Raw genomic sequence first — 27,636 nt, forward strand, 5'->3', positions numbered from 1 at the left:
CTCGTGCTGGATTTTGTAGCAGTTACATGTTTAAACAAATACATGTTTGTTAACATCCCTAGCAGGAAGGTGATGCTACTGCATAACAGCACTTACATCAGAGGGGAAAACTGAAGCATATAAACATACACAACTAGGTCTATTAAAGGCAATTTATATCAACCTAACTTTGCAGTGTAGACCAGGCCTCAGTCTAGTCACCCACAAACTGATAGGCTGAGTGGTTTAACTGTACCTTAAAGTCAGTGGTCCAGTAATTCATTAAGACGGATTCTAAAGATCTGGAGCAAGTATAGCTCATTATGAGAAGTAGGGGTGCAAGTTTTGGTTAGATGTATTTATGGAGATTTGATCACATGAAAATCTTTAATTAAAGATTAATCTTTAATTCCTGGACGCTCCAAGCCAATCCTGGAGGGTTGGCAACCCTAAGGTGAAGGTAGTACAATGCTCAAGCTATTAAACATAGAAGAATGAAATAGAAGATGGAATGTATCAATGGAGAAGAAATCATTCACTTAGCCTGTTCTGGTAAATGGTACAATAAAAATGTCAACAGCTCTTTAAAGTTATCTAAACTGATTTATTGACAATTTAAATGTGACTTTACAGGAAACAGCACTGGTTCTAAAATAATTTAACAATTTTCATAGATTTATAAAAGTACTGATAAATAGGAGACCCTGACAATTACCAGCCACAAATATATTTTCCTATGCTACTGAACTACAACAGTAGTTCTATTTTTAAAAGTCCCATAATGGAGCTGCTTTACCTCCACCCAATATGTAAAACTGCCAATACCAAAATATAGTAAAATGAACATGCAGTGCCAAAGCTGTACCACAGCAAGTGATTTTAGATGTGAGAACTATAGTAAAAATAGGGTGTCTCCCATACAGTATGTACTTATGAAAAGTAAGCTTTCAAGAAATCATTGTTTTATTTTGATACAAACTACACTACTTGTTTAGACAGCTATCATAACGCCCAACTCTGCACTAGATTTCATGTGATGTTGAAGAGTAAAATGAAAAAGTGTAATTTACAAATACTATTGCCTTAAAAAAGTGTTTAGCTTATGGATTAAAAAGTTGAAGATGCTAATGGCTTTGAAACTAGATGATAATCTCACATTACACCAATTACTCTATTCTTGGCTCAACAAGTTACTGTGGAAAAAAATCTCCCTCTCTGGTCAGAAGTCAGTTTGGAAGCTGGAGAAAAGATGGACCTTTCTGATACATAACTATTAAGTTCCAGAAGACTAACAGCAATGGGAAACACAAATCACAATAAACAGCAGCATATGAAGTGTGTGGGGAGAGGGGGAAATTTGGTTATAGCAAACATTGGCAAAACCCATGAAACCAGTACATGCTCAAGCTAATCAAATATTTGAAGTGTAAAAGTTCTTAGATCTTTTGTTTGCATCACTGAAGCCCATAACAATTCACACATGTAACAAATATTCAGTTTTATAAAAAACACACATATTGCACAGCTAGTAGATGCAATACCAGAATACTGGTATCCCTAGCATAAGATTATCTGTTTTAAATAATTATTTTGAACTAAGTTATTCAAATAATTTCACCCCAAGTTTCAAAACCATGTAAATAAGGTCCGTGTACACATTGAATCTCAAAATGTTTAACAAGATGAGAAAAAACACAGGCACTTTAAATAGATTAGTGCACCAAAATTACAGGCCACAATTGCATGACTATAAACAGTTCAGTACCAGTTTTGACATCAAACTAGATAAATGAAGTCTTTCACTGATCCAAATATAGAAACAAGAACTGTTCACAAAAGCACTGATAAGAAAACAAATCTCTCAAAAATCATCATAAACAATATGTTTAGACATTTGATAAAAAGTAATTGCAGCAAAGCTCAACGTAATGCAATATAAAATGGTTTACTTCAAAGGTGTAAGATGTAGTAGTCCAATATCCCTTCCCCCATCCAAAACACTATTATAGGAGGGTCCATTAAAATCCAAATGTGCAAAAAATTACAATTCAACTTTAGGAGAGCATCAAAAATAGGTTTAATGTTCAAAAACAGCATTATTGTACTAATGCGAATTTTAAAGCACCATATACTCAGAAGTCTAAGGTAGCTTAGAATTCGTAGTCTGGTAATTTTCAGTTGATACAGGTGATCCAATAGGAACAGAAGAGAACTTTTTATGCATATCCTGCTATCTGAAAAAGTTGTAACATTTTCAAAGGAGAGAAATAATTCTCCCATACGCATAAAGTCTTAATCTGTTTTATAATTCAGTCAAATCATCACATTTGTATATTACATTTTCTATATTATACCATGTAATTTTAGGTTTGCCAAATTGAGAAATCAGAGCTGCTGGTACCTTCACTTATTGGCAGCTGTACATTTGTGAATCATGTAGTTTGGCCCCTTATTAGAAAGTGATTTATCATCAGGCTGTGAGAAAAAGCAGAAGGCCCATTTCTGACCCGAATTTAAGGCAATATATAATTATGTAAATATATAATTATATATGCAGGTACCTGTGTATACACATACTTCTGTATATACACACATACACAAAATCAGTGTTCCATTCTCTTTGTTCTTTCTTCCTAAACTCTTCTTTGGCTACAAGTCTGACCAAGGAAATTAGAGGACCAAATGGATCATTCTCCAAACTCTTCCATGATTACACATCACTGACTGGAAGGCTTGCATCATCCAGATCCACTGGGACAAGATCCTGTTCCTGAGTGCCATTTTTACTCTGAGGTTCCAATAGATCCTCTACAGTCACTTTGGAAGCTGATTCTCTTGGAGGGACAGCCTGGACCTTGAAGTTCCCTGGTTTGGCCTTGGTAAAAGATTCGCAAAATCCTCGCTTCTCCAAGGCAGGGCGTTTGGCATTAAGGTTTGAGACCAGAGCGTTGTTGTGAGAGGCTGTGGAATGTGAGGTGGCTGTTGTGTTGGCAAAACAGACAGCATAGCTGGAGTCTGAAGGAGAGCTGGAATGCTCCTGTAAAAGGATATATATTTGTCAGAGTCAGTTGCAAATGTCATGTTAATAACTCAGTTTGAGATTTTACTCTGCAAAACAAGAAAACGGAAAAAACAAAGCAAAGCATCAGCCATGGCAGCAGAAAGCGGGTGCTTTCCCAAGGCAATGAATTTGTAAATGTGAGCTCATAGCTGAATGGGATAGCAAATAGTCATTTCAGCTGAAGAAACTATGTTAGGGTTCTGAAGTCAAGCTTGGCAGCTCTTTACATTTTTATACAAGAATCTAGTAAACCCAAACTGATTTTTTTACTAGTATGCTTAATGGCAATTAAACTTTTTGTTTTCAATACATGTTAAAGCTCACATCTGCAATGCCATAGATGGAAAAACTAATTGCAGGAGAAAAGTGTATTCAAGCGATATTTGTTATACAAATATATCTTTACATCTCAAGTTAAAGCACTGTGGAACTCTCACTGCTCCCTCCCCCCTTTGGATACTCTGCTGAATCAAGTATCAAATCACCCTAAGAGGGCAGTCAAATTACAATTGTTGATCTATTTCCTGTTTTTGTTCTATTTTACTCTACCGAGCCATGATGAATCAATGTCTATAAAAAGTTAAAGAATCCTTTTCTGGAATCTTAATTATTGAAATCTTAGAAAATATTCTTAAAATACTGCCTTTGAATTTAGAGGTCTATTTTATAACCCACAACAGCAATACTGAAATAATTATTTTCAAAAAAACCCTCAAGCTACTAATTGTACAGAAGTTGCTTTCAAGTAAGTGTTTATTACGGATACCTGCCATTCTGTTGAAAGGATTTTGGAAGTCACATTCATAAAATAAATCTACCACTATTTAAATATCTTTTTTGCCAGAAAGGGAACAAACTATCCTTAACTATTACATTATTATTCAGACAGGCTGATACAGGGGTGGGCAATAAAAGGGTGGCATATTGCCAGGGTTTGCCCCTAGTGGGCCACCGCCACTATACTTACCTGCGCCTCTGCAGGTATGGGCTTTTGCAGCTTCCATTGACCACGGGTCACTGCTCCTGGCCAATAGTATCTGCGGGAAATGGCACAAACTGGGACACCGCTTCCTGCAGCTCCCATTGGCTGGGAACAGTGAACCACAGCCAACGTGAGCTACAACTGCCCAGGCCTGTGGAGGCACAAGTAAATATAGTGGTGTTAGCCCATTGGGGCTAACCCTGGTGAACCAGATCTGGCATATGGGCTGGTATTTGCCCACCCTGGGCTAGTACATCATTGTCAGTTTTGACTTTGTAACATATTTAACTATGATAAATCACCATAACAGGTCTGTCAAAGAAAGAGAGAGATACTTTATGTGCGTTATCTAAAAACATTTTCATATCAATTGTCAATTTCAAGGATTCCAGAAAAACATGCTATTGGACAGATTTATAGGTGTAATTAAGTTTGCAATGTTGTTTCTGCCAAATCAGCAATGTTGCCATTATATTAAAATAGAAATTTATATTTTCAGAACTATTATGCAGTTGTGCATATTATAATAAAAGAATAGGTGTTTAAGAATTTAACTTTTTAGCCTTTCACGTTTTTAGGAGCAATCCATGGACACTATTTTATATGTTTTTATGGTCAATAGCCCACTTGCCACACCACTTATTTCTAACAGCATACAATGGTTATTAAAAAAGCAGTCATGCTAAGTACTATGTTAACCAAGCTGAAAGCTGAATCTAAAGTAAACTTCTGTGATTTAAGCAGTGGATTATGATGTTAAGTTTTCTAACAAACTACTTTTTGTCTAGATTTTATTACCTTATCTGATTATAAGTTCCTATTTTAAGCTCCTATTTTAATACACTATGCTGCTTCACTTTTTAAATCATTTTTTTAAAATAATGTACAAGTTACTTCTAGCAAACCCTTCTACATTTTGGCTAAATCATTTCATGCATGAGTTTTAAAAAGCCATGCAAATCAGGCTGCGAGATTATCCTTCCAATTTTTTCAGTTATAAAATGCTTGTGTGCACGCACACATCTGTATTAGTTGCAGCTAATATTTATTTGTATTTTTGCTATTATAAGGTGTCAAAGTTGTAAGGTAAAAAATGGAAATATGAACTCTCATGCAAATTTATCAAAATTTGAATACTTTAAATTGTATTTTAAATGAGTAAGATTTGTACTATGAATATGAAAGTGACATTGTTTTTGCCATTACTAATTTAAAAAAAAAATCAAACTTAATTTTAGAAATCAATAGGAAATACTTAAGTGCAAACCTAATGAGTGGTGTGAAGTACTATGTGAGTTAGTATTAAAAATAACTTAAAAACACAGTGGGATTAAGAGTTAATTTTACATAGTGTAAATTAGCATTTTAAATCCTAGCCCTCTGTTAAGAAGGCAAGTTTACATGAGAGCCCACATACGTGCTGCATTCACCAGTTCTTGATGTATACCTCTGTATACAAGGATTCGACAGCCTTCTGGCCTGCCGCATCTGGAACACAGTGCAAAGCTAAGATTAGAGTAACCTATACTTCAGAAAGAGGATAGGAGGAAGAAAAAGAGAAAGTGTTGGCAATAGGTATAGCTAAGTTGCTTAGTCAGCCCCACCACAAAAGCGTATACAAACCAAACACCCATCTCCCTCTTTACCTCTCCCCCAGAAAACGTATTTTAAACTGAGTCTATTTTGTAATGGTAACATTTACTTAAAACATGATGCATCTATAACATTAGTAGCTACAAATACTAGTGTTTAGATCAATAGATAGCAATCACATGAGCACACCATCAATATGACTTCATTTAATAGCCAGATTTCAAAACTTTGGTTTCCAATGTATTATGGGGGTTGATATACTCAGTTATTACAAACCATCACATAGCAAAAAAAGTGAAAGCCATACCTTGCAGCATCTGAACTGTGAAGTATTCCATGACAAATCTGGACATATTTGTTGACACTGACACTATAACTATCTTTAGCATGAAATACACTAATTTGTAAAAAAAAAATTTCTTAACATTTCTAATCTAGGGTTCTAATGAAAAAAAAAAAAAAAAATATATATATATATATATATATATATATATATATATATAAACACACACACACACACACACACTGCCATCCACCTACTTAACAACTGTTACGATATAAGTCACAGTTGTACACACAGTTCAATAATTCTAGATGGTGCTCATACTGAATGTCCAAAAGCAAAACTTCTAATTCACACAAATTATTTGCAAACCCTTCCAGCCTGAAATGCATTATATTTGGGACCATAGTTGCTAACATGACAAATGGTTAATAGCTGATCCCAGGGATCTGCAAATTTAGTACCCAAAATGATTTTAACCAACCTTTTATATAATTTGATTGCAAAATTTAGCAATTAGCAAAAAAACTCACAAGAATTAACAAAGTTTCACTGTAGTTCTTCAGCTAATAGCAGCTTAGTGCTAAGAGTCCATACTGAACTCAGAGAAGTCTTCATACTCAGCACTTGCATTGTCTTTACACTTAAGAAAATGCAAAGCATACAAAACTATAACACTCAATGACCTCTCAATTAGAAATGCAAAATATTTTCTGCAAATTTAATATGCATGAAAGCGCATACACAGGAGATATATTACAACAGGACTGAGGGAAAAGGAGATTGACAGCTCTTAGAGGTAGTATGTTATCTACATCTCAAACACATACAGAAGCTGCTGATCTTCCAGGTCCCCGCTGTGCCACTATGGCCCCAGAAATTGCTTTTATCCAGCTGTGCATGTCCTCCGGGCTATCCGCCTAAATCAAAAGAAAATGTTGAAAATAACATTAGATAGCTATTTAAATTGGGTGAAAATTGTTTGTGTACGTGAACTGTCTAGGAATACAATAATTACCCTAGAATTACCTTTCTTTCCCAGTAGGAAAGGAGGAGTAGGATTTTTGTAACTACTTAGGATTTTGGAGCACAAGCCACCATGATTTTCAGTGGGATTTGAACTCTTGATTCACTTAGGCACTTGTGAAAATCCACTCAAGATTATTTTATCATATCTTTAATATCCTTCCAGGGTAATACTGCGATAGCATTTGTGTCAGAATTGTATTTTTTTTTAAAAAGGTAACCATTGTAATTCTCACAGGATTTTAAGTGATGTATAATAAAGGGAATGTCACACCTTCATATTTCACTTTTGCTGATGCTTCCCATGAAATAGTAACTAATGTGATCTGGTGAAATACTGCACGAAGCAATTCATATGGTTTATTGCTGGTGACACACACAGAATGAAAAGGTTTGGGGTTTTATTAAATTAGGGGTCAGCCAAATTTGCAGATAATGAAAATTGTTCGTCTACCATCTCAAAACACTACATAAAGCACATGCCAATAGACTGTGCAAACAAGTTTGTATTATACATACTTCAGATGATACAGAAAATAAAGTTTACTCACCTTGGAATTGTTGTTCTTTGAGATGTGTTCGTTCACATCCATTTCAATCAGGTGTGTGCGCGTGTGTGTTCAAGGAAGCCAGAAGATTATTTTTCCCTAGCAGCGTCAGTTGGGTCAGTCTGGGTGCCCCCTAAATTGGCTCCATTATGGCACCTAATATGTAATCCTGTGGCTCACCAACCCTCCAGCTCCTCCTTCTTGCCATCAGTTCCAATAGAGGAGTAGGAAGGTGAAAAACAATTACGAGAAGGCGAGTAACCTTTTTTCTTCGAGTGCTTGTTCACGTGCATTCAAATCAGGTGATTTAAAAGCCTGAGTTCAGGAGGTGGGGTCAGAATCTCAAACTGATTGGAACACAGCCCTGCCAATGGCCATGTCATCTCTGGCCTGTTGGGTAATTACATAGCGTGCAGCGAATGTGTGAATAGACCATGTCACCACTCTGCAGATTTCCTGAGTTGGGACCTATGCTAGGAACACTATGGATAAAGCCTGTGCCCTGGTAGAGGGCACTGTAACTGTAGGCACGGGAACTCCTGCAAGGTTGTAACATTCATGAATACAGGAGACTATATAAAAGGAGATACCCAGAGGATACAGGCTGGCCCCTCATCCTATCTGCAATTAACACAAGAAACTGCACTAACTTCCTAAACAGCCTAGTTCTCTCAATGTAAAAAGGCTAAAATCCTGCAGATATCAGACTGCCAAAATGTGGCTTAGGACAGAATACCAAAGGAAGTATGTCCTGATTGATGTGGAATTGTGATACCACTTTAAGGAAGAAAGTGAGGTGAGCTCTTAGCTGCACTTTGTTCTTATAGAACACAGTGAAGGGAGGGTTTGATGTCAGGGTACTGAGCTAGGAAACCCTCCCAGCCAACGTTGTGGCCACTAGGAAAGCCACCTTATAAGAGAGCGTATGCAGGGAGCATGTTGCCAAAAAGTTTCAAATAGCAGTCCTTTCAAATAGCAGTCCATCAGTCTTGAAAGGACTAGGTTAAGGTCCAGCACTAGGGACCTGTTCCACTCATCTCTGCCTCTTGTGGGCCAGTCACACAGATTTGTGCCTGCCCCATTTTATGTTCGGCACCATCTTGATGCCACTGTCTGTTAGGCACCAAATCGCATACCATCAGCATTAGTGCACTATATACCAAGAAGAGCTGCACTAGGGTCTGCTGGCCCCAGGTCAGATGGGGGCAAAGAGCTGCCTCCATACATAAGATTCTGAACTGCTGCTCACAATGTTTAAGTGTCCGAAGATGAACATTTTTATAAATGCAGAGAGTCTCTTTCTGGTGCTCCTCACCAAGACACTTTAAGCATTCAGTGTGGGGGTTGCTCTTTGGCATAAGCTTGGCAAGCTTTAAACACTGGGAACCAAGAGAAGTCCTGGCACAGGGAGAGAAGAAAGGGGAATGTCACACCTCTTAACTGTTAAACTATACCACATCTGTAACTAATGAACTGACTAAACTATTAACAGGCAAATAGGATACGGCAAATGGTGTTTGCCAGAGCAAGAATAAGAAGTTCCAGCTGCTGTCATGGGTGGTAAGGAGGAACTGGGTGATTGGTAAGTTGGAGGGACTATACATTAGGTGCCATAATGGAGCCACTCAAGAGGCACCCAAGACTGACCCAACAAATGCTGCTAAGCAAAAAAAATCTTTTGGCTTCCATGCATGCGCAAACACCTAATTGGAATGCGTATGAACAAGCACTTGAACTTGTGTTCTTACTTTAAACCATTTAGTAGAACCAAACAAATTATTTAGTAGAATAAATCACCTACGTCCTTACTACCATCTCACTGGTACACATACAAATGTGAAAACTGATTGTTATCTCAGTTTTTCAGTCCACACATTACAGGATAGGAAACAACTGGAATTGTTAAGAACAAGAACTGTATTTTCTAGGTAACCACAATAGGACAAATCATTGCTTCTCAGACTCCAGTCTCTTCTTATTGGAAAGAGGGATATGTGACACAAGCACACATAGTACAGGCAGTCCCCGGGTTACGTACATGATAGGGACCTTAGGTTTGTTCTTAAGTTGAATTTGTATGTAAGTCGGAACTGGTACATATTGTAGGGGAAACTCTAGCCAAACATTTTTTTTAGTTTTGGATAGCATAGGGAAAGGTTAACTCCCCCCTAATGTTTGTTTTGCTGTCTGTTCCCCTGTTCAGAAGATTTCACATCTATTTCTGTCCCTGTGACAAACTCAGGACTAAAGGAGTAACTCATCAAATACCAAACAGCTCTGCACCATGCTTTGAGCTAATAGCTTTATTTCCACACACCACCCAGGGTTCTAGGAGGAGGGTCCTTTTTTTGCTAACACAATGAGGCCAGCACTTTGTTTGTTTTGGTGGAGTCTTTGTTTGCCCAGGGAGCCCAGCATTTATAGGGGGAGGAGGGGCGGAGAGGCTGCTTTTGTCTGCTGTTCGGCAGCCTGTTGCTCAGGGGAGGGGGCAGCCTGTTGCTGGCAGGGGGGGAGAGGAGAGGCGTGCAGGATGCGAGGCCGCGGGGGGGGGGCACTTTTCCTCTGCCCGGCAGCTCTGCGGGATCCCTGTCCCTGTGGCCAGCTGCTGCAGGCAGAGGCCAGTTGGAGCCGGCCGAAGAGGAGGAGGAGGTGGATTCTAGGACCCAGGTGAGCGAGCCCCGGGGACGCTGCTGCGCTCCGGGAGCCCGGCATGTATAGAGGGGAGGAGGGGCAGAGAGGCTGCTTTTGTCTGTTCGGCAGCCTGTTGCTCAGGGGAGGGGGCAGCCTGTTGCTGGCAGGGGGGTGGGGGGGGCAGCGGGCGTGGGGAGGCACTTTTCCTCTGCCCGGTAGCTCTGCGGGACCCCAGTCGGAGCCGGCCCGAGGAGGAGGAGGATCCTAGGACCCAGGTGAGCGAGCCCCGGGAATGCTGCTGCGCATGTGCGGGAGTTGCCTCACCCCGTTCGTATCTAGGGATCCGATGTAAGTCGGATCCACGTAAGTCGGGGACTGCCTGTACTTGTAATACTTCCTTTTCTTCTGTTTTCTTTCACTTGTTTTTAAGCACTGGCGAACCAGTATGGATTACTGAAGTTGCCAATTTCTGCTTTTGATCAGGGCATGTATTAATTTTAGCCAATTAAGTGTGTCTGGGGGGAAGACAACTCAAATTGCCTATTTCCATACTTTCACATGTATGGGGTTGTTTTAAATAGGGATGTTAAATTTAAATTAAATTAACTACTCGAATAGTTGATGGGATTTCTATTGACTATTCGATTAGTCTATAAGGTTGCCTCCACCTTTGAACTTGCTCTTGCTACAGTTCAAAAGCAGAAGCCCCACAGGGAGTCCTTCACAATACTTCACCCTTAATTCTCAACAACAGCTTTATCATAAAGTCACGTATAAGCGATATAAACACAAGATCCCCCTATTCATCAAGATTTATTTTCAAATGAAATTCAAACTGTATCTGAAGTACTATGAGAGTTTGGTACTTTTTTTGAAAGTATGCTTATAACATGAGAATAAAATAGCTGCTGTAGTCTCAACACAATTCTAAATCAATGTTCAATGATTCAACAAGGAGTCCCTTGGAGTAACTAATTGCATTTTTGAGGTGTTTGGTTTAGGGTTTTCACTATTATATCAGTAATGCAAAATTACTGGTAAAAATAATGCAAAAATTATTACTATTAATATAAATAATTCATAGCATCCGAATACACACCAAAATCATTTTAAGATATGATGCCAAAATTAATATACATCAGCAATTAACAAAAGAAAACCTTGCTAAAGCATGCAGTAGGTTGACAAGAACATATTAAAATCTTCTGATCAAAATCAATCAAACTGTCTGGGAACTTGCATATTTCAGTGAGACAAGACATTAAGGTATGAGGTGTTTTTAGAGCTAGACTAATTCATCAGTATCTCTCAACAGCTGAAAGCTAGGATTCTACGGATAAATTCTATACGAGTAAAATTTAGTGAAACTGGAATATGGTGATATATTTATTCTCCACTACATTTAAGACATGTCTTTTTCACCAAAGAGTTCTAAAAAGGTTTACAGTCTGCAGAACTCACAGTAAGCATTAAAATGCTTAAAAGAAACAGCTGCTCCATTATGTTCATTATCCTATTAAATAAATATTTAACACTAAACTAAAAAGAACATATGTACACAATGTTCCAAACAACTTTTTCTTGTTTAAAAATGTATTAGTATGATAAGACATCCAACTTGTGCATTAGCAAGTGAGTAAGTTATTATAAAACAACAGTTGAGAATACTTCAGATAAGAACAACAGTAGCTTGCATAAAGGGAACAAATATTAGTCATCATAATACATTACTTGGGGGATTTTAATGTCAAGAACTTGCAAGGAAGAATACCAGTAGTGTTAAGTGACTACTTATGGTTAAATAAACAAATGATCTGGTGACACATTTTTGCTAACTTTTTGGTTTCACCTCTATTTCACAAATGCAACTTCCTCATTCAGACTTTTGGGAAGAATGTTCTAGCATCATCATTAAATCTATCTTGCTGAAGTCCACTCTCATTCTCTGGAGAAACAATGAGCAGTGGCATCTTAAAGATTAACAAATTTATTAGGTCGTGAGCTTTTGCAAATTTGGTGTGTTGTGTTTCATTCAATTTATTTTTAAAATACAGAAAATGTGTATAGTTTAAAAAAAATAAGCCTGGTAAGAAACTGTGAGCAGACTGTGTGCGTACCTGTTCATTGCATGTACTGTTAAGGGTTCAGTATGATATGGCAAGAATCACTGAACTATTTTCTAGTTTACAAAGGCTACTGAAACTGCACATTAATCAGTTACGGTTACTACTTTTATCTTTGATCTAAGAACTGAATGGTCTCTGTAGTTTAAGTCTGCAGCGATCTGTACTTTTAATTAAATTATATTTTTATTCATAGAAAATTAGTTTTACATTTACTTGGCACTATAGAATTTAAATAACTATGTCAAATGTCAATTCAAAAGAGTATTTATGTTAATAATGGACTGGCTGTTTAGGATTTCCATAACTCTTTCTTGCTTGCAAATCTGACATTTATCATACAATTTTCAGACCAAAATTGCAAAGAAGAAAAAGTATATTAACTTGACAAGACAGTTGAAGATATTGAAAGGTTTGAAATACTATTGTATTTTACAACCGATGTCTGTGCAACCAAGAGGAAGACTGCAGACTTGAGAAAATTAATAGTAAAGTATTTATGCTTAATTTTCTTGCAGAATGATCTGGTTTTACCCAGAGTAGAAGATTACCTGTACATAAAAGGTTCGAGAAGTTGTTACAATTTCAAATAGATTATCTCTCATCATTATATCACTGCAAAGACAAAACACAAATATTTAATATTTAGATTTCTAAACTGCTCTAATTAAAAACATTATCCCTAGAAAATCAGAATATGCAGAATATTCATCACCCTTCAATTTGAACTTTTATCTTTCCTGATGTAGTTTATAATTACTATCAATGTAATCAAAGAAATTGAACTCAAGCTGTTACGAAAAGAAAAACTGTGTAACTAACTGAAAGAACAGATCAATCCCACACTAGTCCAAAATGAGTAAATCACTCACTGCCAATTTGAGAGGCTATGCCAACTTCACCCTTGCTGGGCATGCTCTTGCTGGAGCCAGGGTATAAAAAGCAGCAGCTCAGCTCAGTCTGGGCTGATTGAGACAGAAAGTGGATGAATGCTACAGGTTCCTGCCACAAAGCTGCTTGAGCTCCAGATATTGGAAGCTGAACACACTTAAGTCCACTGAAGTCTAAGAATGTTAAAAGGCAGGTAACTGACTAATCATATAGTTGATACAATTTGTATTGACTACACAATTAGTCAATAAGGGAAGGTGCTCTGTTCCGGCTTGCACTGGTCCAGAAGCTACCCCTATTGCAGCTCTGTAGTTTAAATACAGTAGGAGCCGGATATGCAGACAGCCCGGCTCCTACTACATTTAAACTGCAGAACTGCAGTGGAGGCAGCTCACAGACCCAGTGACACTCAACTACCCAATAAACTTAGGCTTATCAGGTAGTCGAGTATTCGACTACTCACTTAGATTCCCTGTCAACCACAGAGACAAGAGACAACTGTACGAGCTAGAATCAAGGGTAGAAAGTAGTCCAGAGAACACATCTGTGAAGATTTGGAAGGAACCTACACTTCAGGACTACTGGTATCACAGGGCTCTGGGTCATGACCTGGTAAAGTAGGGTGGGCCCAGGTCTTCCTGCCCAGCCTACTGTTGATTGTGGCAATTGCTTGAGATACTGGACACTACAGCCTGGAGACCAAGGGCATGAGCCACTAGGCCTTGCTGCCCTGAGGACAAGGGCAGCCTTAAGGACTCTAGACACTGGGCCTCACTAACCTGAATGTGAGGGGTCACAGTGACCAAAGGTGCTAAGTTCTCTCTCCTCCCCTCTACTTCACCTTTACTGACATCCTGTTGGAGCCAGAGAAATTTGCCAAGCAGTACCTCTAGGGGTGATGCTCACTCTGCAGCCCTCACGTGGCTGAGGTAGGGCTGCACTGTCCTGACCCCCACAGTCCCTTTACACTGAATGTCAGACTCCTATAAAGATGGGACACACCTGCATCACACCTCAAAGAACAGCAGTTACAGATAACTATATTTTCTTCTTTGAGTAAATGCAACTACAGTGAATCACAAATGGTCCTCACAGGAAGTCTATTTAAACAAAGACTGCAAGATTGCCATTATATCTGCATTCAGATGACAAGCAAATTTTGGGAAGGCAGTCAGACACATCCCATCCATAGAACAGTTTAGGCCTGCCCCCTTATTCACTGGTGGTGGAGGGAAGAGGAGTGTGCTGGCCCCATCACTGAGGGAAGGGAGGCTTGGGGGGGAGGGAAGGCTGGAATGGGGGCAGAATAGGGGCTGAGCCTAGGGCAGAGGATAGCAAATTGTCCTGGGCCCTGCAACACCTAGCAATGCCCCAGTGGATAACGATTTGTAAAAGTATGCATAGAGGATCAAGTGGCTGTCCTGGAAATATCCAGTACTGGAATGTCACTTAGAAATGCTGTCACGGTTTCCATTGCACTGGTGGAATAAGCTTGCACCCTTTGAGGTGTAGCTTGAGTTACTTCATACAGTGTTATGATAAAGGATGTTCTCCACCCGGAAATAGTCTAAAACTGCTTGACCCTTCATTCAGTCTGCATATGAAACAAACCAACAGAAACAAAGATGAGGAGCAGAAATCTTAGCTCCTATCTAGATAAAATGCCTAAAACCCAACGTTCCAAGAAACCGTTCCTCTGCATGTGAATGCAGCTTAGGGAAAAACACTGGTAAAGATGTAGCTTGGTTCAAGTGAAAAAAAGAGAAACTGCTTTGGATTACAACTTCATGTGTGGCTGCAGGATCAGAAAAAGTGTGTAAGGGGACTCTGCCAATCAAAGACTACAGCTCACCCCCTCTCCTTGCAGATTTATTGCCACAAGGAAGGCAGTTTTCTGACATAGAAGGAAAAAAATAAAGAGCCACTAAGACGTTATTAAGGTCCCCCAAAGAAAGTGGCTCTTTAACCAGCAAATGAATTGAGTTACTTATTTCAAGCACTTCACGGTCATAGGATTTGAAAACACAGACTTCTTGCGTATAGACAGGTGAAAAGCTGAAATCACCTCTAGAGGAATCCTCGAAAAAATAAGTATAAGACCAGAAGACTGAAGGTATAACAAGATATCCTAAATAGAAGTAGGGTTGCCAGATGGTTGAAACAAAAATACTGAACAGCTCCTCCCCCCCCAAAAAAAACGAGAAAAAATTCTGTTGAAGGGAAAGGGGGGGAGATACGGGACACTAAAGTTGTTGAGAAAAAACACAAACTCCCACCACTCCAAGACCATTTTGCGCTGGCAGCCTTGCAGAACCAGGTAAGCACGGGGGCTAGGGGTGTCGGGAGGGGCAGCGGGGGGCAAGTTGCTTCTTAGTTTAAATCTCTGTGGTAATCACAGGGATAGGATCACTGCTAGGGTTACCAGGTAGTTATTAAAAAAAAAAGACCAGACACGCTTCATGGGGGGGGAGGGAGAAGTGGGGAGAAGGACCATCCGGGAGGTGAGCGATGCTGGCTGGGAGTAGGAGGGGGCCGATGGGAAGCAGGGCTGGTCGTGGGGGGAGGGAGAGTGTTAGGCAGAACGGGGCTTGCCACTGGAAGCAGGGCTGGCGGGGGGGTGCAACGGGGCTGGCCAGGGAAGCTCCGGAGCAGGAACCAGCCAGCGGGACGCAGAGCTCATGGAGGGAGCAGGGGAGCGAATCAGCTGGAGGAGAGCAGGACTGACCCGGGCTGTGCAGATTCTAGGGCACTCCCGTCCCACACGAGTCAGTCCGGCTGCGGCTCCACCACGCGCTTGACCAGCAAGCAGGAGCATGGACCGGGATGCCCCTCCTCCTCATCCGCAACTAGGGCTCCCAGCGCCGATCGCACCCCGCCTCCCAGTCACTCCCACCGCCCCTGCCAGGCTTCCGTCCGGCACCCAGCTAGAAAGCCAGGAAATACCGGACATTGCACATGTCTGGTATTTTCTGGATTTTTTTTTTTACCGGACAGAGGGCCCAAAAACCGGATTGTCCGGTAGAAAACCGGACACCTGGCAACCCTAAATAGAAGCCAGCTTCACATGAACTCTGCAGGCTAACAAATATACTGAAAACTACTCACAATTTACAAGAGGTTGCTCTGGGAGAGAGCTTCCTGCTATTGAGCAAGACTTGCTGAACTGTCTCCAAACACTGTTCTCATCTAATCATGAAGCATCCAAACTGTAAGATGCAGGGAGCTGAGTGCTACATGCAAAACCTGATTGATGAGGGAGAGGTGTTAGGATATGGTTGAACTGATCACCTCTGAAACAGCACAGTGGAGACAATGAGCATGAGCTGGGCACGGTTCAAATCCATCTTGGGAACAACTTGTGGGATGATCAGAACTGGAGGAAGAGTAGAGCTGGTTCCCAGCTTATATGAGAAGCATCAGTCAAATAGTCCCTGGGCAGAAGAACAGCTAACATTTCTTGTTCTACAGTGGTGAGCAGATTGTCAGAATGCGTAAACTACAAGAACTGGACCACAAGATCTTCAGGGACCTTTTGTGATTTCAGATCCCAGGTAAGTGATTGGCCATGAGGGTAATATTTTCCTAATGCAAAACTGCCAGAGCCTTATCACTTCTTGACTCAGCATACTTTGTGTGTGCACCCTCCCCCCCTCACCATCTGTCCACATATTACATTGAGGTGGTATTGTTACTAAAGATATGCACTGAAGTGATCTCAAAAGGGCTTAGCAGGCATTATAGATCAAACAAAGATCTTTGACAGCGATATGCAGAGAAGATTCTTAGTCTAACCATAGTCTCTGAACTTTTACAACCCTACATGTGCTCAACAAACTTTTAAGGAACCATCTGTTCTTTTTAAGGAAAAACTGTCCTGGTGAATAGGAAGCAATTGAAGCTACACCTGGCACACACTGCTCTGAACATTTCACAACCATAAAGACTGCAGGACCAACAGAGGAAGAATGGACAATCTGTTCAAGAGATGACTACTACAGTAAAACTCCAATAGTCCGGCATCCAACAGTCCGGCACTCCTGATAGTCCGGCATCAAAATGGCAAGAGCCTAGTGAGTGAGCTTCGGCAAAAAATGAGTCACAAGGTAACAGTGACAGCAGCTGAACTGAGCGAAAAGGGTAAAAAAGGGTTAAAAAAACCTAACACATTACAGTATACTGTATACAGTATGTACAATAAAAAAGGTTAAGAACACTTTATATACAGTATATACTATATACGGTATATACATAACCAGCTTATAGTACCTCCTAATACTCCGGCATATCTGATAATCCGGCACCACCTAGGTCCCATAAATTCCAGATTATCGGAAGTCGACTGTAGTAGGATTGGCCAACTGCAGACATATCTACTTCCCTTCTGGACCTGCCCCTCAGTAACCAATGACCCTGGTACAGGAAGATAGGAACTCCCCTAATCCTGAAGTATGCTGTGACCACCACTACATTGAAATAAACCACCAGGGCCACAAACCAATCTTTGTGATTTAAGGTGGATAAAGTAGTTGCTTAGGTGACAATACAGAATCTGATGCATTTGTTGAGATTGCAAAGCTCAAATACAGCTTTCATCCCTTCCTTTGACTGGAGAACCACGGAAACCCTAGTCCCCGATGAAGCAAGCCTCATGCCAGCATCCATTCTGTCAGGACAGAGACTCTATGGTTTGTCACAGATGGTAAAAAGGCACTGAGGAAGAGTAGCATTTATGCCATAAGAAGGGAGCACTAGGAGGCTTAAGGCTAACACACGACCTTGAGACATACTACTATTCAAAAAGACTACAAATCTCATGAAGTGCAAGCACACCAACAGCAGAATCTTCACTAACACATCCTCACTTCAAAATATTCTGTTAAACCACTAACTCTTTCCTTGAATTTGTTGTTTATAGTTCATTCTGACCTTGGTTCACTACTGGAGTTCATGCAGTGCAAGTTTCAATAATAAGGTATCATGTTATTCACCATAAACTGCACTGTTTAATTACCACAAGGTACTTAGCCATAAAGCTATCTTATAGCCCTAAATAAACCAACTTTACAAACATCTAAATTAACTGAAATTAAGCCACATGTCTTTAGGCAGATCCTACATTCTAGCTTCAACAATAGTGTTACTATGAGTTTTTACATGCACTGCATCAATGATTGCAATTCTCACCTTTGTTTACATTCCTGAACTTTATGAACCTCTTTAAGAGGTATGATCCGTAGAGGTTCCTTTTCCTGGAAAAAACAGTGGATTAATTTCTTTCAAGATTCAAATAACCAGGATTTTGTTAGTAGGGAATACTACGCAATAACAGGGAAACATCCAAGATAGCAACTAACTATGCTACTAATGTTGCTTCCAAGGTAGCAATTCCAGCTAAGATGTGGTTCATTCTCATAAGCACTGAGCTTCTCTGATTCATGCTTTCATGCTTTGGAATTTGCATTAATAATAATAATTAGGAAATGTGTGTACTTACTTATTATATTCTACTAGAGAGGTTCCAAAAAGATCCTCACACTTTAATCCACCTTGTTCTTTCTAAAGCATGGCATAGTAATCATATAATCAGAATCACAGAACTAGGTTGGACTTCAAGAGGTCATTAAGTCCAGTCCTGTGGATTCATGGCAAGACTACCATCTCTAGACCAACCCTGACAGATGTTTGTCTAAGCTGCTCTTAAAAATCTCCAATGATGGAGATTCCCCAACTTTCCTTAAGCAGTTTATTCCAATGGTTATCTATCCTGACATTCCCCTTCTGTAAACTAATGGATCTGATTCTGTACCAAATTTGGAAGCACGATGAAGTACTTATTTTAATGGATCTTTGAACCTTAACAAAGAGGAGAGGAAATTACAGGAACTTACATTGTCCTCTTCACACTGAACTAGAAGACAAGAGGACAGAACACACAAAAAACAATAACTAATGAACTCGCACATTTCCTGTAACTGTATAAAGAGGATGAAATGGTGAATTATCAAAAATTACAGTTCTAGCTTATGGGCATTACGTAAAGAACTGTGCTACATTGAAAGTTCCCCAAATCACTGTGTCCCATAACAAAGTAAAAACTTCATCAATGATCAGATCACTCTCCTAGCAGAGACTGAAATCTGACTAGCTAGTTTTCTTCATTCCCCCGCCCGTCCCCCCACAATTTTAATTCAAGTAAACCTAAATGCTTACGTTTTGCAATAACTTGGTTAACTAACCACAATGGTTAAGAGATGACAAAACTGCTTCTGGCCAGCAAGTCCAAAATAGATTAAAAACAAGCCAGATAAGGGCCTGGACAGAACGCTGCTACTAGCACAATTTAAAGACCAGACAAAGGAACATAAAAATCCTATTTAAATACCGGCCAAACAATTTCTACTAATTACTATTGTTTTTTCAATCTTTATTCAGTTAGGTGCTTGCATGCAATCTGGGTGTTTGTATCTTAGCTGCATATCTCTGAATTTGCTATTGACAATGGTCACGTGAAGGTGAGAGAAAAAGGAAGTGTTCAGTCATGCAGTCAAGCTTAAATATAGCATTGTGCTTAACATTTAGAAACATACCTGTTCAGATTTGAAATAGCTTATTTTGTTTTCGTCTAATTGAAAGTATCTTCTCTTCCAGTTCTTCATCTATTAAAAGAAAAACAAAATATCATAATCCTCAAATAATACAAAATTCCCTTTAATTTCAATCAGTTTAACTAGTTTTTTTCTTAAAACAGTGTATCAGTGATCCTTTAGTGGTTATGTAGAAGCTGCATTTTCCAATTTTTTCATTTCAGCATTTCGTACAACAGGCAGAACCTCTCTAGTCTGGCACTCAGGACCTGACTGGTGCCGAACCAGAAAATTTGCCGAACCTCAGGAGTTCAATATTGTCTAGCAGCATTACCAACATTTCCACTGCTTACTGGGCTCTTAGAAGACATTTAGGGGGTAAATTAAAGCTTAATAACAACACTGAACCAAGACTGGTGGCTATAAACAAACTTTATGGGACCACAGGAAACTTGGCCATAACCATGATAAGTGGTCATCCAGCTAATTAAAATTAGGCTGGACCATAAATGTTGCTGGTCAGAGGTTCAACCTGTAAAAAGCTAATGGATATTTCTTGAACTGTCACAGTTCTATTTCCAGTTACTCATACTCATGGTAATCCTGTTTCCTACCTTCATTACTCAGATTATTTTAAACCACATATGCTGCTTTCACAAGAATTACACATGGAAAGAGTGCTCCAGCCTTGAGGGGGATTGTGGGGGGAGGAGAGGGGGAGACCTGCGGGGGTGCCAAATGCTGGCTCCCTGATAATAGGGGGAGATCCAAGGTTTGGGAGCTGAGTCCAGGCAAGGTGAAGGCCAGATGCAGCCCCTGGGTCGTACGTTCCCCATTCCTTATTTAAAATTACAGGTTTTAAGAATCACACTGCTACTATATTTAAACTGAAAAGCCACAGAGAGGGTAGCTCCCAGACCTGGTGTGTGCTGCGAATGAGACAGGCTTGCTCAATCCCGGCTCACACCGGGCCCAGCAGCCCCTGTCTGTGGGGGGAGAGGGAGGGGAAGGGGGTCCAAGCAGGGATCCGGGATAGCTGCAAACAAGGGAGCTTGGACTTCCTGCAGACAAGGGCTGCTGCTGGAGCAGTCTCTGTTCGCAGCCAGCCCCAGCCACCATGGACTGAGGATGCTTCATGGCAGCCTCCCCTGCACATCGCCTCCTGTCTCTGACAGAGGCAGAAGTGAGGAGCGGGGAGGCAGCACCACAAAGATGGTGCTACAGGGAAAATAGCTTTTAAGCCGGCTCCCCCCCCAACACCAGATCTTGCTTCCCCTCCCTCTTGCTGCCTCTAATACAGAGGCGGGAGGGGAGGAGGGGAGGACGGATGTGAGTAGTCAACTAGATTAACTAGGCTTATCGGTTAGTCGACTACTCGCTTACATCCCTAGTAGGAGGTGGCAAAAAATGTCTACATGCTTCCTTGGAAATGAGAGAGACAGAAAGATGTTTTCTGGGGAAAATTTTGAGAACTACAATCCTAGAGAAGACACGCACTCTGGGTCAGTGAGATCCATATTCCTTGATTTAAGGAATCTGTTCAAAAAGCGCTGTGGGCAAATGTGAAATATGCACTTTCTATGTCACATTCTACATGCAGAGCATAGATCAAACACACACTTCATTCGCTATACACATCCAATGACCTAGAACAACAAATGGGATTGAAGTGATGAGAAGGACTGGCTCTGGGAGGTGTGGAGCCTAGGGCAGCACTCCCTCCCAGTGCCCCAGATGCAGGACACTGGGTAATCTCACTGGCCACAGGCCCCACTTCTGTCCCTGCTCCACTGACACCACACCCCCAGCTCTACCCCTTATTCCCAGACCCACTCCTAAGCAATGAAAGCCAGAGGTATTACCAGAGGGCCTGGCACAGGAAGCAGCAGGAGTCATCCCCCCACTCACTGCAGCAATGGAAGCTGGAATGACCCAGCAAACTGCCCTGCCCTGCCGCTGCACTCTTGATTCTCTGCAGTGATGGGAAGGGAAGCAGAACATCTTAAGACCAGAGCACTCTACTTCCCACTGCCACGGTGAAGACGAACCCCGTGGGCTAGAAGAGGATGGCAGGGTGGGGCAAAGTGGAGCAGGCTGCCAAGTTGCTCCAGCTCCCACTGCCATGGGGGGGGGCGCTCCGCACCAAGCCCCTCTGCCTAGATAATCCTCATGACCACCCTGGGACCCCGTCCATAGGACAGTTAAGGCAGCCACTGTGGAGGGGCCTAAACCACAGGGCCTGGGGTTGCTGCCTAGACTGTTCTATGGATGGTATGACTCTGGTGATAAGATTATTTGAATGGAAAACTGGGATAAGGGTAAACAGAGAGAAAGAACAGAAAGACATGAAGAGCTCTGTGTAAGCTTGAAAGCTTCTCTTAGGGAAAAAGGCAAACTTATAAATTATAAGTTACAATTAAAGGGACTCCAAACAACCAGAACAGTCCCAGATGACCAGAGCAGCCCATATCTACTGTGGGCCCCATCGGGGCTGGAACAGCCCCCTTCCTGTGGCAGGCGGGAAGCTACTCTAGCTCCCACCAGTTAACCAGAACCAGTAAGCATCACCCATTAAGGGTGATGCTTACCAATTAATCTTTCACATCTCATTTTCAATATCTCCAAGGATGCAGATTCCATAACCTCTATATTCCCCCCTCTGCCCTGCCTCCTTTAACACCAATTTAGTTACTTGAAATCTGCCATTATATCCCCTCTCAGTCTTCTCTTTTCCAAACTTAAACCCAATTCTTTCAGTCTTCCCTCACAGGCCAAGTTTTCTAGACATTTAATAATTTTTGTTGCTCTTCTCTGGACCTTCTCCAATTTCTCCATATCTTTCCTGAGTGTCTTGTGAGATCCCTTTATAACCTTTGAACTTAACTATACTGACTAAAGTATCACCGGCAAACTCTGCCATTTTGCTCCCTTTTCAAATCATGAAGGAGTATGTCCAACAGTACAGGTCCCAATACAGATATTTCAGAGACCACAAAGCTTACCCATCTCCAACGTGCAAACTGCCCATTTACTCCTAGTGTTTGTTTCCTATCTTTTAACCAGTACAGATCCAGGAAAGACCTTCCCATTTATTCCATGACTACTTAGTGTCTATAAGAACCGTAGGTGAGGGACCTTGTCCAAGACCTTCTGAAAATCCCAGTACACTATATCATCTGCATCATCTTTGTCTATGTGTCTATTCAGACCTTTAAAGAGTTCTAATAGATTGGTGAGACATGGCTTCCCTTTATAAAAGCTGCCTTAATCATCATTTGTTGGTGGAGAGTTATCTATGTGCCTCATAATTTTGCTTTTTGCTATATTTTCTACCAATTTGCATGGTAATCAAGTTAGACTCACCAGCCTGTAAACACTAGAACTCTCCCCTGGTTCTTTAACAAAGAAAAGGAGTCCTTATTAAAAATCAGCATTATCTACTTCGAAGTCATCTGGTACAGAGGCTTGTTTCTGAAATAGTTTATATACTACCATTCATAAAACAAAAATTTCATATCTGAATTCCATCAGCAATCTTGGGTGAATACCGTCTGGTCCTGGTGACTCATTGTTTAACTTATCAGTGGGTTCTAAAACATATTCTATTAGCACATGAATGTGGGATGGTACTTTAGATCCATCAACTAAAAAGGATAGCTCTGATATGGGTACTCCTCTGTAGTTAAGACTGACAGAGTTCATTTAGTTTTTCTGAAATGACCTTCTCTTCCTTGAGTGTTCTTTAACAACAGCTTGGTTGTTTAGTGGTTCCATTAACTGTTTAATCAGCAGAAGCAGGAAGTCTGCCAAAGTCATGCTCCCAGACTTCAATATTGGTGAAGAGCTTTGAAGATAACACGTGCAAGTCCTTTAATCTCAATCTGTTTGGCTAAATACCAGTCTCTTGCACACCTTTGAAACTACACAATTTCTCCTCGAAACCCCACAAAACAACTAAAAACTTTCTCTAATCACTTCACTCTTTACAAATCCTGTATGCAGTAAACCCTTTGCTTCAGTCCAGATACCTTCTATACACTTTTCACTACAAAAAGATAGCTGCACATGCCCATAGCTGCAAAAGGGCATCCCTTAATTACTGACAGCCTAAAACCCACCTCTTCTCCAATTTACCCTACTACAAAAACACATAGAAGCACAAACAAACAAACACACACACACCCCCAAAAGCTGAAAGAATACCAATACAGAGATAAAACACATACTACTAAAGTATCACCCTTTTGATAAAATCATAATTATCCTCAATATTTTAGCAACATTAGTATTTAATTTGGGAAAAACCAAAAATCAATATCAACTGATCTCAGTGAAATACGGACAGTAACTATAATAACTTTTAAGCCTCTTTGACAAGAGGAATTCATTATTCTCCAAATCACTTACCACTGCGCCTTGTTTAACACAATAGCCAGCTTTGATAACAGCATTGTCTGGGACAGGCTTAGCAGTAAAGTAAGGAAGGTGGCTTTGTGACCGTTTCAAGTAATTTTTGTCACCACCTGCCCCACATTCATTTAATTCTTCTTTCTAGAAAAAAAAAATTCAGAGAAGGTTTCAAGATGTTCAGTATTTGCTCCAAAGTGATAAAAAAAATTTGAAGGGTATTTGGTTCCCTAAATTTGATCAAACTTAAGCCAGTAAACCTCATCCCTGACTTGTTTAGAAGCAAATACCTAATATTGACAAATATCTAAAGAAGGTCTGATGGAGAATGCCAGGTACTGCTCAAAATTACAAAAACGAGTAGTCTTGTGGTGTAACCATACCGGACTCAAACCAGTGTAACAGAATGACACGGATGCCCGAAGGAGGATTTACCAGACTTTTATTAATCAGCGCTGATGGTCGTCCCCTCGAGCTTTACAGCAAAAAAAATAGCGAGGAGCGACCCCGTGCCGCTCTGTGCATAGCCTTTTATCGGATACATGAATAACAGTTTGATTGGCTTTTACATTTCATTGGTTAAAGCACAGCAATACATTATTTCTAACGTTCACGATTGACATTCCAGTAGTTGGGGAGGGGTACTCTTATCTTATGCCCATGTGCGGTTTTTACTTTCTCATAGCTATGTTACTGATTTCTGCCTGCTTGTGCCTGTCACAAGTTAGAAAATGTGAAATACAGCTTCATTCTTGCTCACAGGCTAGTGGGCCCCTAACTGCCGTTAGGCTAGTTCCTTATCTTTTTCGGGCAAGGGGCAAATTCCACTACAGTGGCACCTTAGAAACTAACAAATACATATATAGTATCATGAGCTTTTGAGGGCAAAACTCTGTTCAGCAGATGATTATGAATACATTAAAACAGAGCAATTAAAATAGCATGTTGAAGACCTAAAAAGCAACATTCACCTCTTTAAAAACATTAATTGATGGTGTGACTGTGGTTACAGGTAGAGTAGTTTTGGTAATTGCACAGCTATGATTTAGGCTAATCATGCAAGTGTTCAGAACAACCAATCCCACAATGTGATCAAAGAGGAGAACAAGGTAGTACATAGGGCGTCCAGCTCAGAATTAGTGTTTATCTATTTCTAACTATTACTAACTTAAAAAAAAAAAAAATCAGATTTCTAGCACATCATCTTGGTTTGTGGAGCCAATCAGTTTTTTTTTCTCCTCCACTGCAAAATCCAAAAACAAGTACAGGTTGGACCTCCCTGGTCCAGCACTTTTGAGACCTGAGTGGTCCCAGCCGAGGGACTTTGCCAGACCAGGGAAGATCTTTCCTGCTTCCGCCACTGGCCTCCTAGTAGGCTCCCCATTTATTACCAACCCCGCTGCCCTGCCACAGCAGCCCACAGTCCCATCTCTATAAAGATCCCAGCTCCGCTATGACAGACCGCCGCTGCTGGTGCTCCTGGCCTGCAGCCCTGCTGCAGCAGCACTGGCTGAACTAGCCTGCAGTCCCACTACCAGAGCTCCTGGCTGAACCAGCCTGCAGTCCCACTACCACGGCCCCGCTGCCAGGACCAAAGCAGACCCAGCTTGCCACTGGCTCAGCCGGATCCCTCTGCAGGGCTGGCCTCTGAAGCCAGCCTGTCTGGGTTGCCAGCCCCACAGGGTGCCTATGTCTGATCCTACAACGGGACTCTATGGTCCAACAACATTTGTAGTCCTACCGGACCAGGGACGTTGCCAGACCCGAGTGTCCCAGTTGAAACAGTTTCAACCTCCTGCCATGAGGGCAGGGGACTGGACTTGATGATCTCTTGAGGTCCATTCCATGACTCTATGATTCTAACCCTTATAACAGTTAATGTCAGTGACCAGCTAACTGATCAACTCTGACACGGTCACTCATTTCAAATTCAGAGAGGCAGGAATAGATTGACTCTTTTGGGTGGCCCAGGGCTATTAGATTTTGGGGGACCACCTAGGCTCTGGGGTGTGGACAAAAATGAGGGGTTTACAGTGCAGGAGCAAGCTGTGGGTTGAGGCAGAGGGTTAGGTGTGAGAGCAGGCTCCAGGCAAGGGATTAGGGGTGTGGGAGGGAGCTCATGACAGGATGTGGGGTCTGGGACTTAGGGTGCTGCATGGAACTCAGGGAGTGGGGTGTTTACTTGGGACAGCTGCCCTTTGGCGGTACAGACCCTGGGAAGGAAAGGAGAACACGGCTCTGCACACTGCCCCGTAGACTGCAGTGCATAAAGTCCCTTTTCTTAAATCTTGCTCTATATATGGGAGGAAGAGTCTAATTCTCGGAAGCAACATATTCAACGCTCAAAAATGTAATCTTCTATGCAGCCACAAAAAACTAAGCCAGTTCAAGTGATACCTAGATACCATGAAATAAATGTACGTCTCAGTATCCTGATAAGACAGACACATTTGCACAACTCCATCACTAATAGCTTCATAACAAGTAAGGAAACGTTATTACCTGAGTAGGCGTAATGATGGGAACACCGCCAACAATTTCGGTTCTGTAAGATACTTGTTTCTTTCCACCTGGATTTTCAACTTGGCGATTTTGGTTATCAGACTGACACAGCAGATCAGACTGTTTTGGTACCTAAAAAATTAGACACTTGAATAATATAAAGTTTCCCTCTGCCTCAGGAACAAGAATAAAGCTAGTAGTTCCCACACTTAAGCACTCTACAACTGGTCTTTAACTCAAGAATTATCTCAATGGTAAAATGCAGGTTAAGACATCAGAAGAAAGCTGCTCTGTGTTTAAGACACTCAGCCATGACTCAGAGATGGGGGGTTCACTTTCCAGCTCTGACACAAACTCCCTGCTTAATCTTCAGCAAGTCAGTTTCTCTGTGCCATTATTTCTCATCTGTAAACTAAAAATAGCATCTTTCTCACCTTTATCCAGTTTTATATATTTTTACATTAAGGTCTTCAAGATTAGGATTCTTACTAAATATCTAAACAGTACTTAGTACAATGGAGCCATAAACCTAGCTAGTGTCTAGGTACTACTATAATGCAAAGAATTACTATTCATACAAAGCTATAGTGCAGATGTTTGACAAATGGTTTTTGTTGCTTGATACAACATTCTCACTCAAATGTTAATGCTTAGTGTGACAATATTTAAGTATTTGAGACAATATGAACCAAATTAAAACTTTGCTTAAAGTTTAAAATCTGGAGCAAGATTAAAATTTTATCCCATAATTGTTCAAACTGCTTTACAGAATGACAAGATACAGGTTTGTATTTCAATACAGAATCTTCAGGGCTAAAGAATGCAATGGTTATTAATCATTAATATAGAACTTTTGGGGGGAAGGGTGTGTACAAATTGCAAAGTGAGTTTGATGACAGGATCCAAAGATTAGTATTTCACTGCAATTTAATACATTTGAAGAGCTGTATACAACTTACACAAGTTCCAACTTGATATGCTACAATGAAGAACTCTCTGGATGTTAGCTCACCCTCAAGCAAAATT

At 40.8% G+C, this 27,636-nt stretch overlaps 1 protein-coding gene across 5 annotated transcripts in view; it reads right to left on the reverse strand.

Annotated features, from left to right (window-relative positions):
* Positions 1 to 562: 562 nt before the first annotated feature.
* Positions 563 to 27,636, reverse strand: part of PLEKHA1 (pleckstrin homology domain containing A1) — a 71,523-nt gene continuing 44,449 nt past the window's right edge. For 3 of the 5 annotated variants that reach the window (XM_006111425.4, XM_006111424.2, XM_006111426.4), the window contains 7 exons: positions 26,611 to 26,742; positions 24,109 to 24,252; positions 19,705 to 19,773; positions 18,302 to 18,366; positions 12,778 to 12,841; positions 6,729 to 6,818; positions 563 to 3,016 (listed from right to left, as the gene is read on the reverse strand). In XM_006111425.4, the coding sequence (XP_006111487.1) occupies positions 2,690 to 3,016; positions 6,729 to 6,818; positions 12,778 to 12,841; positions 18,302 to 18,366; positions 19,705 to 19,773; positions 24,109 to 24,252; positions 26,611 to 26,742 (891 nt within the window). In that variant the 3' untranslated portion in view covers positions 563 to 2,689. Of the gene's footprint in view, positions 3,017 to 5,439; positions 5,511 to 6,728; positions 6,819 to 12,777; positions 12,842 to 18,301; positions 18,367 to 19,704; positions 19,774 to 24,108; positions 24,253 to 26,610; positions 26,743 to 27,636 lie in introns of all 5 variants that reach the window. The other 2 variants (XM_006111427.2, XM_006111428.2) reach the window with 2 other exon arrangements.

The sequence above is a fragment of the Pelodiscus sinensis genome, chromosome 8 (assembly GCF_049634645.1).
Source record: "Pelodiscus sinensis isolate JC-2024 chromosome 8, ASM4963464v1, whole genome shotgun sequence".
Lineage (NCBI taxonomy): Eukaryota > Metazoa > Chordata > Testudines > Trionychidae > Pelodiscus > Pelodiscus sinensis.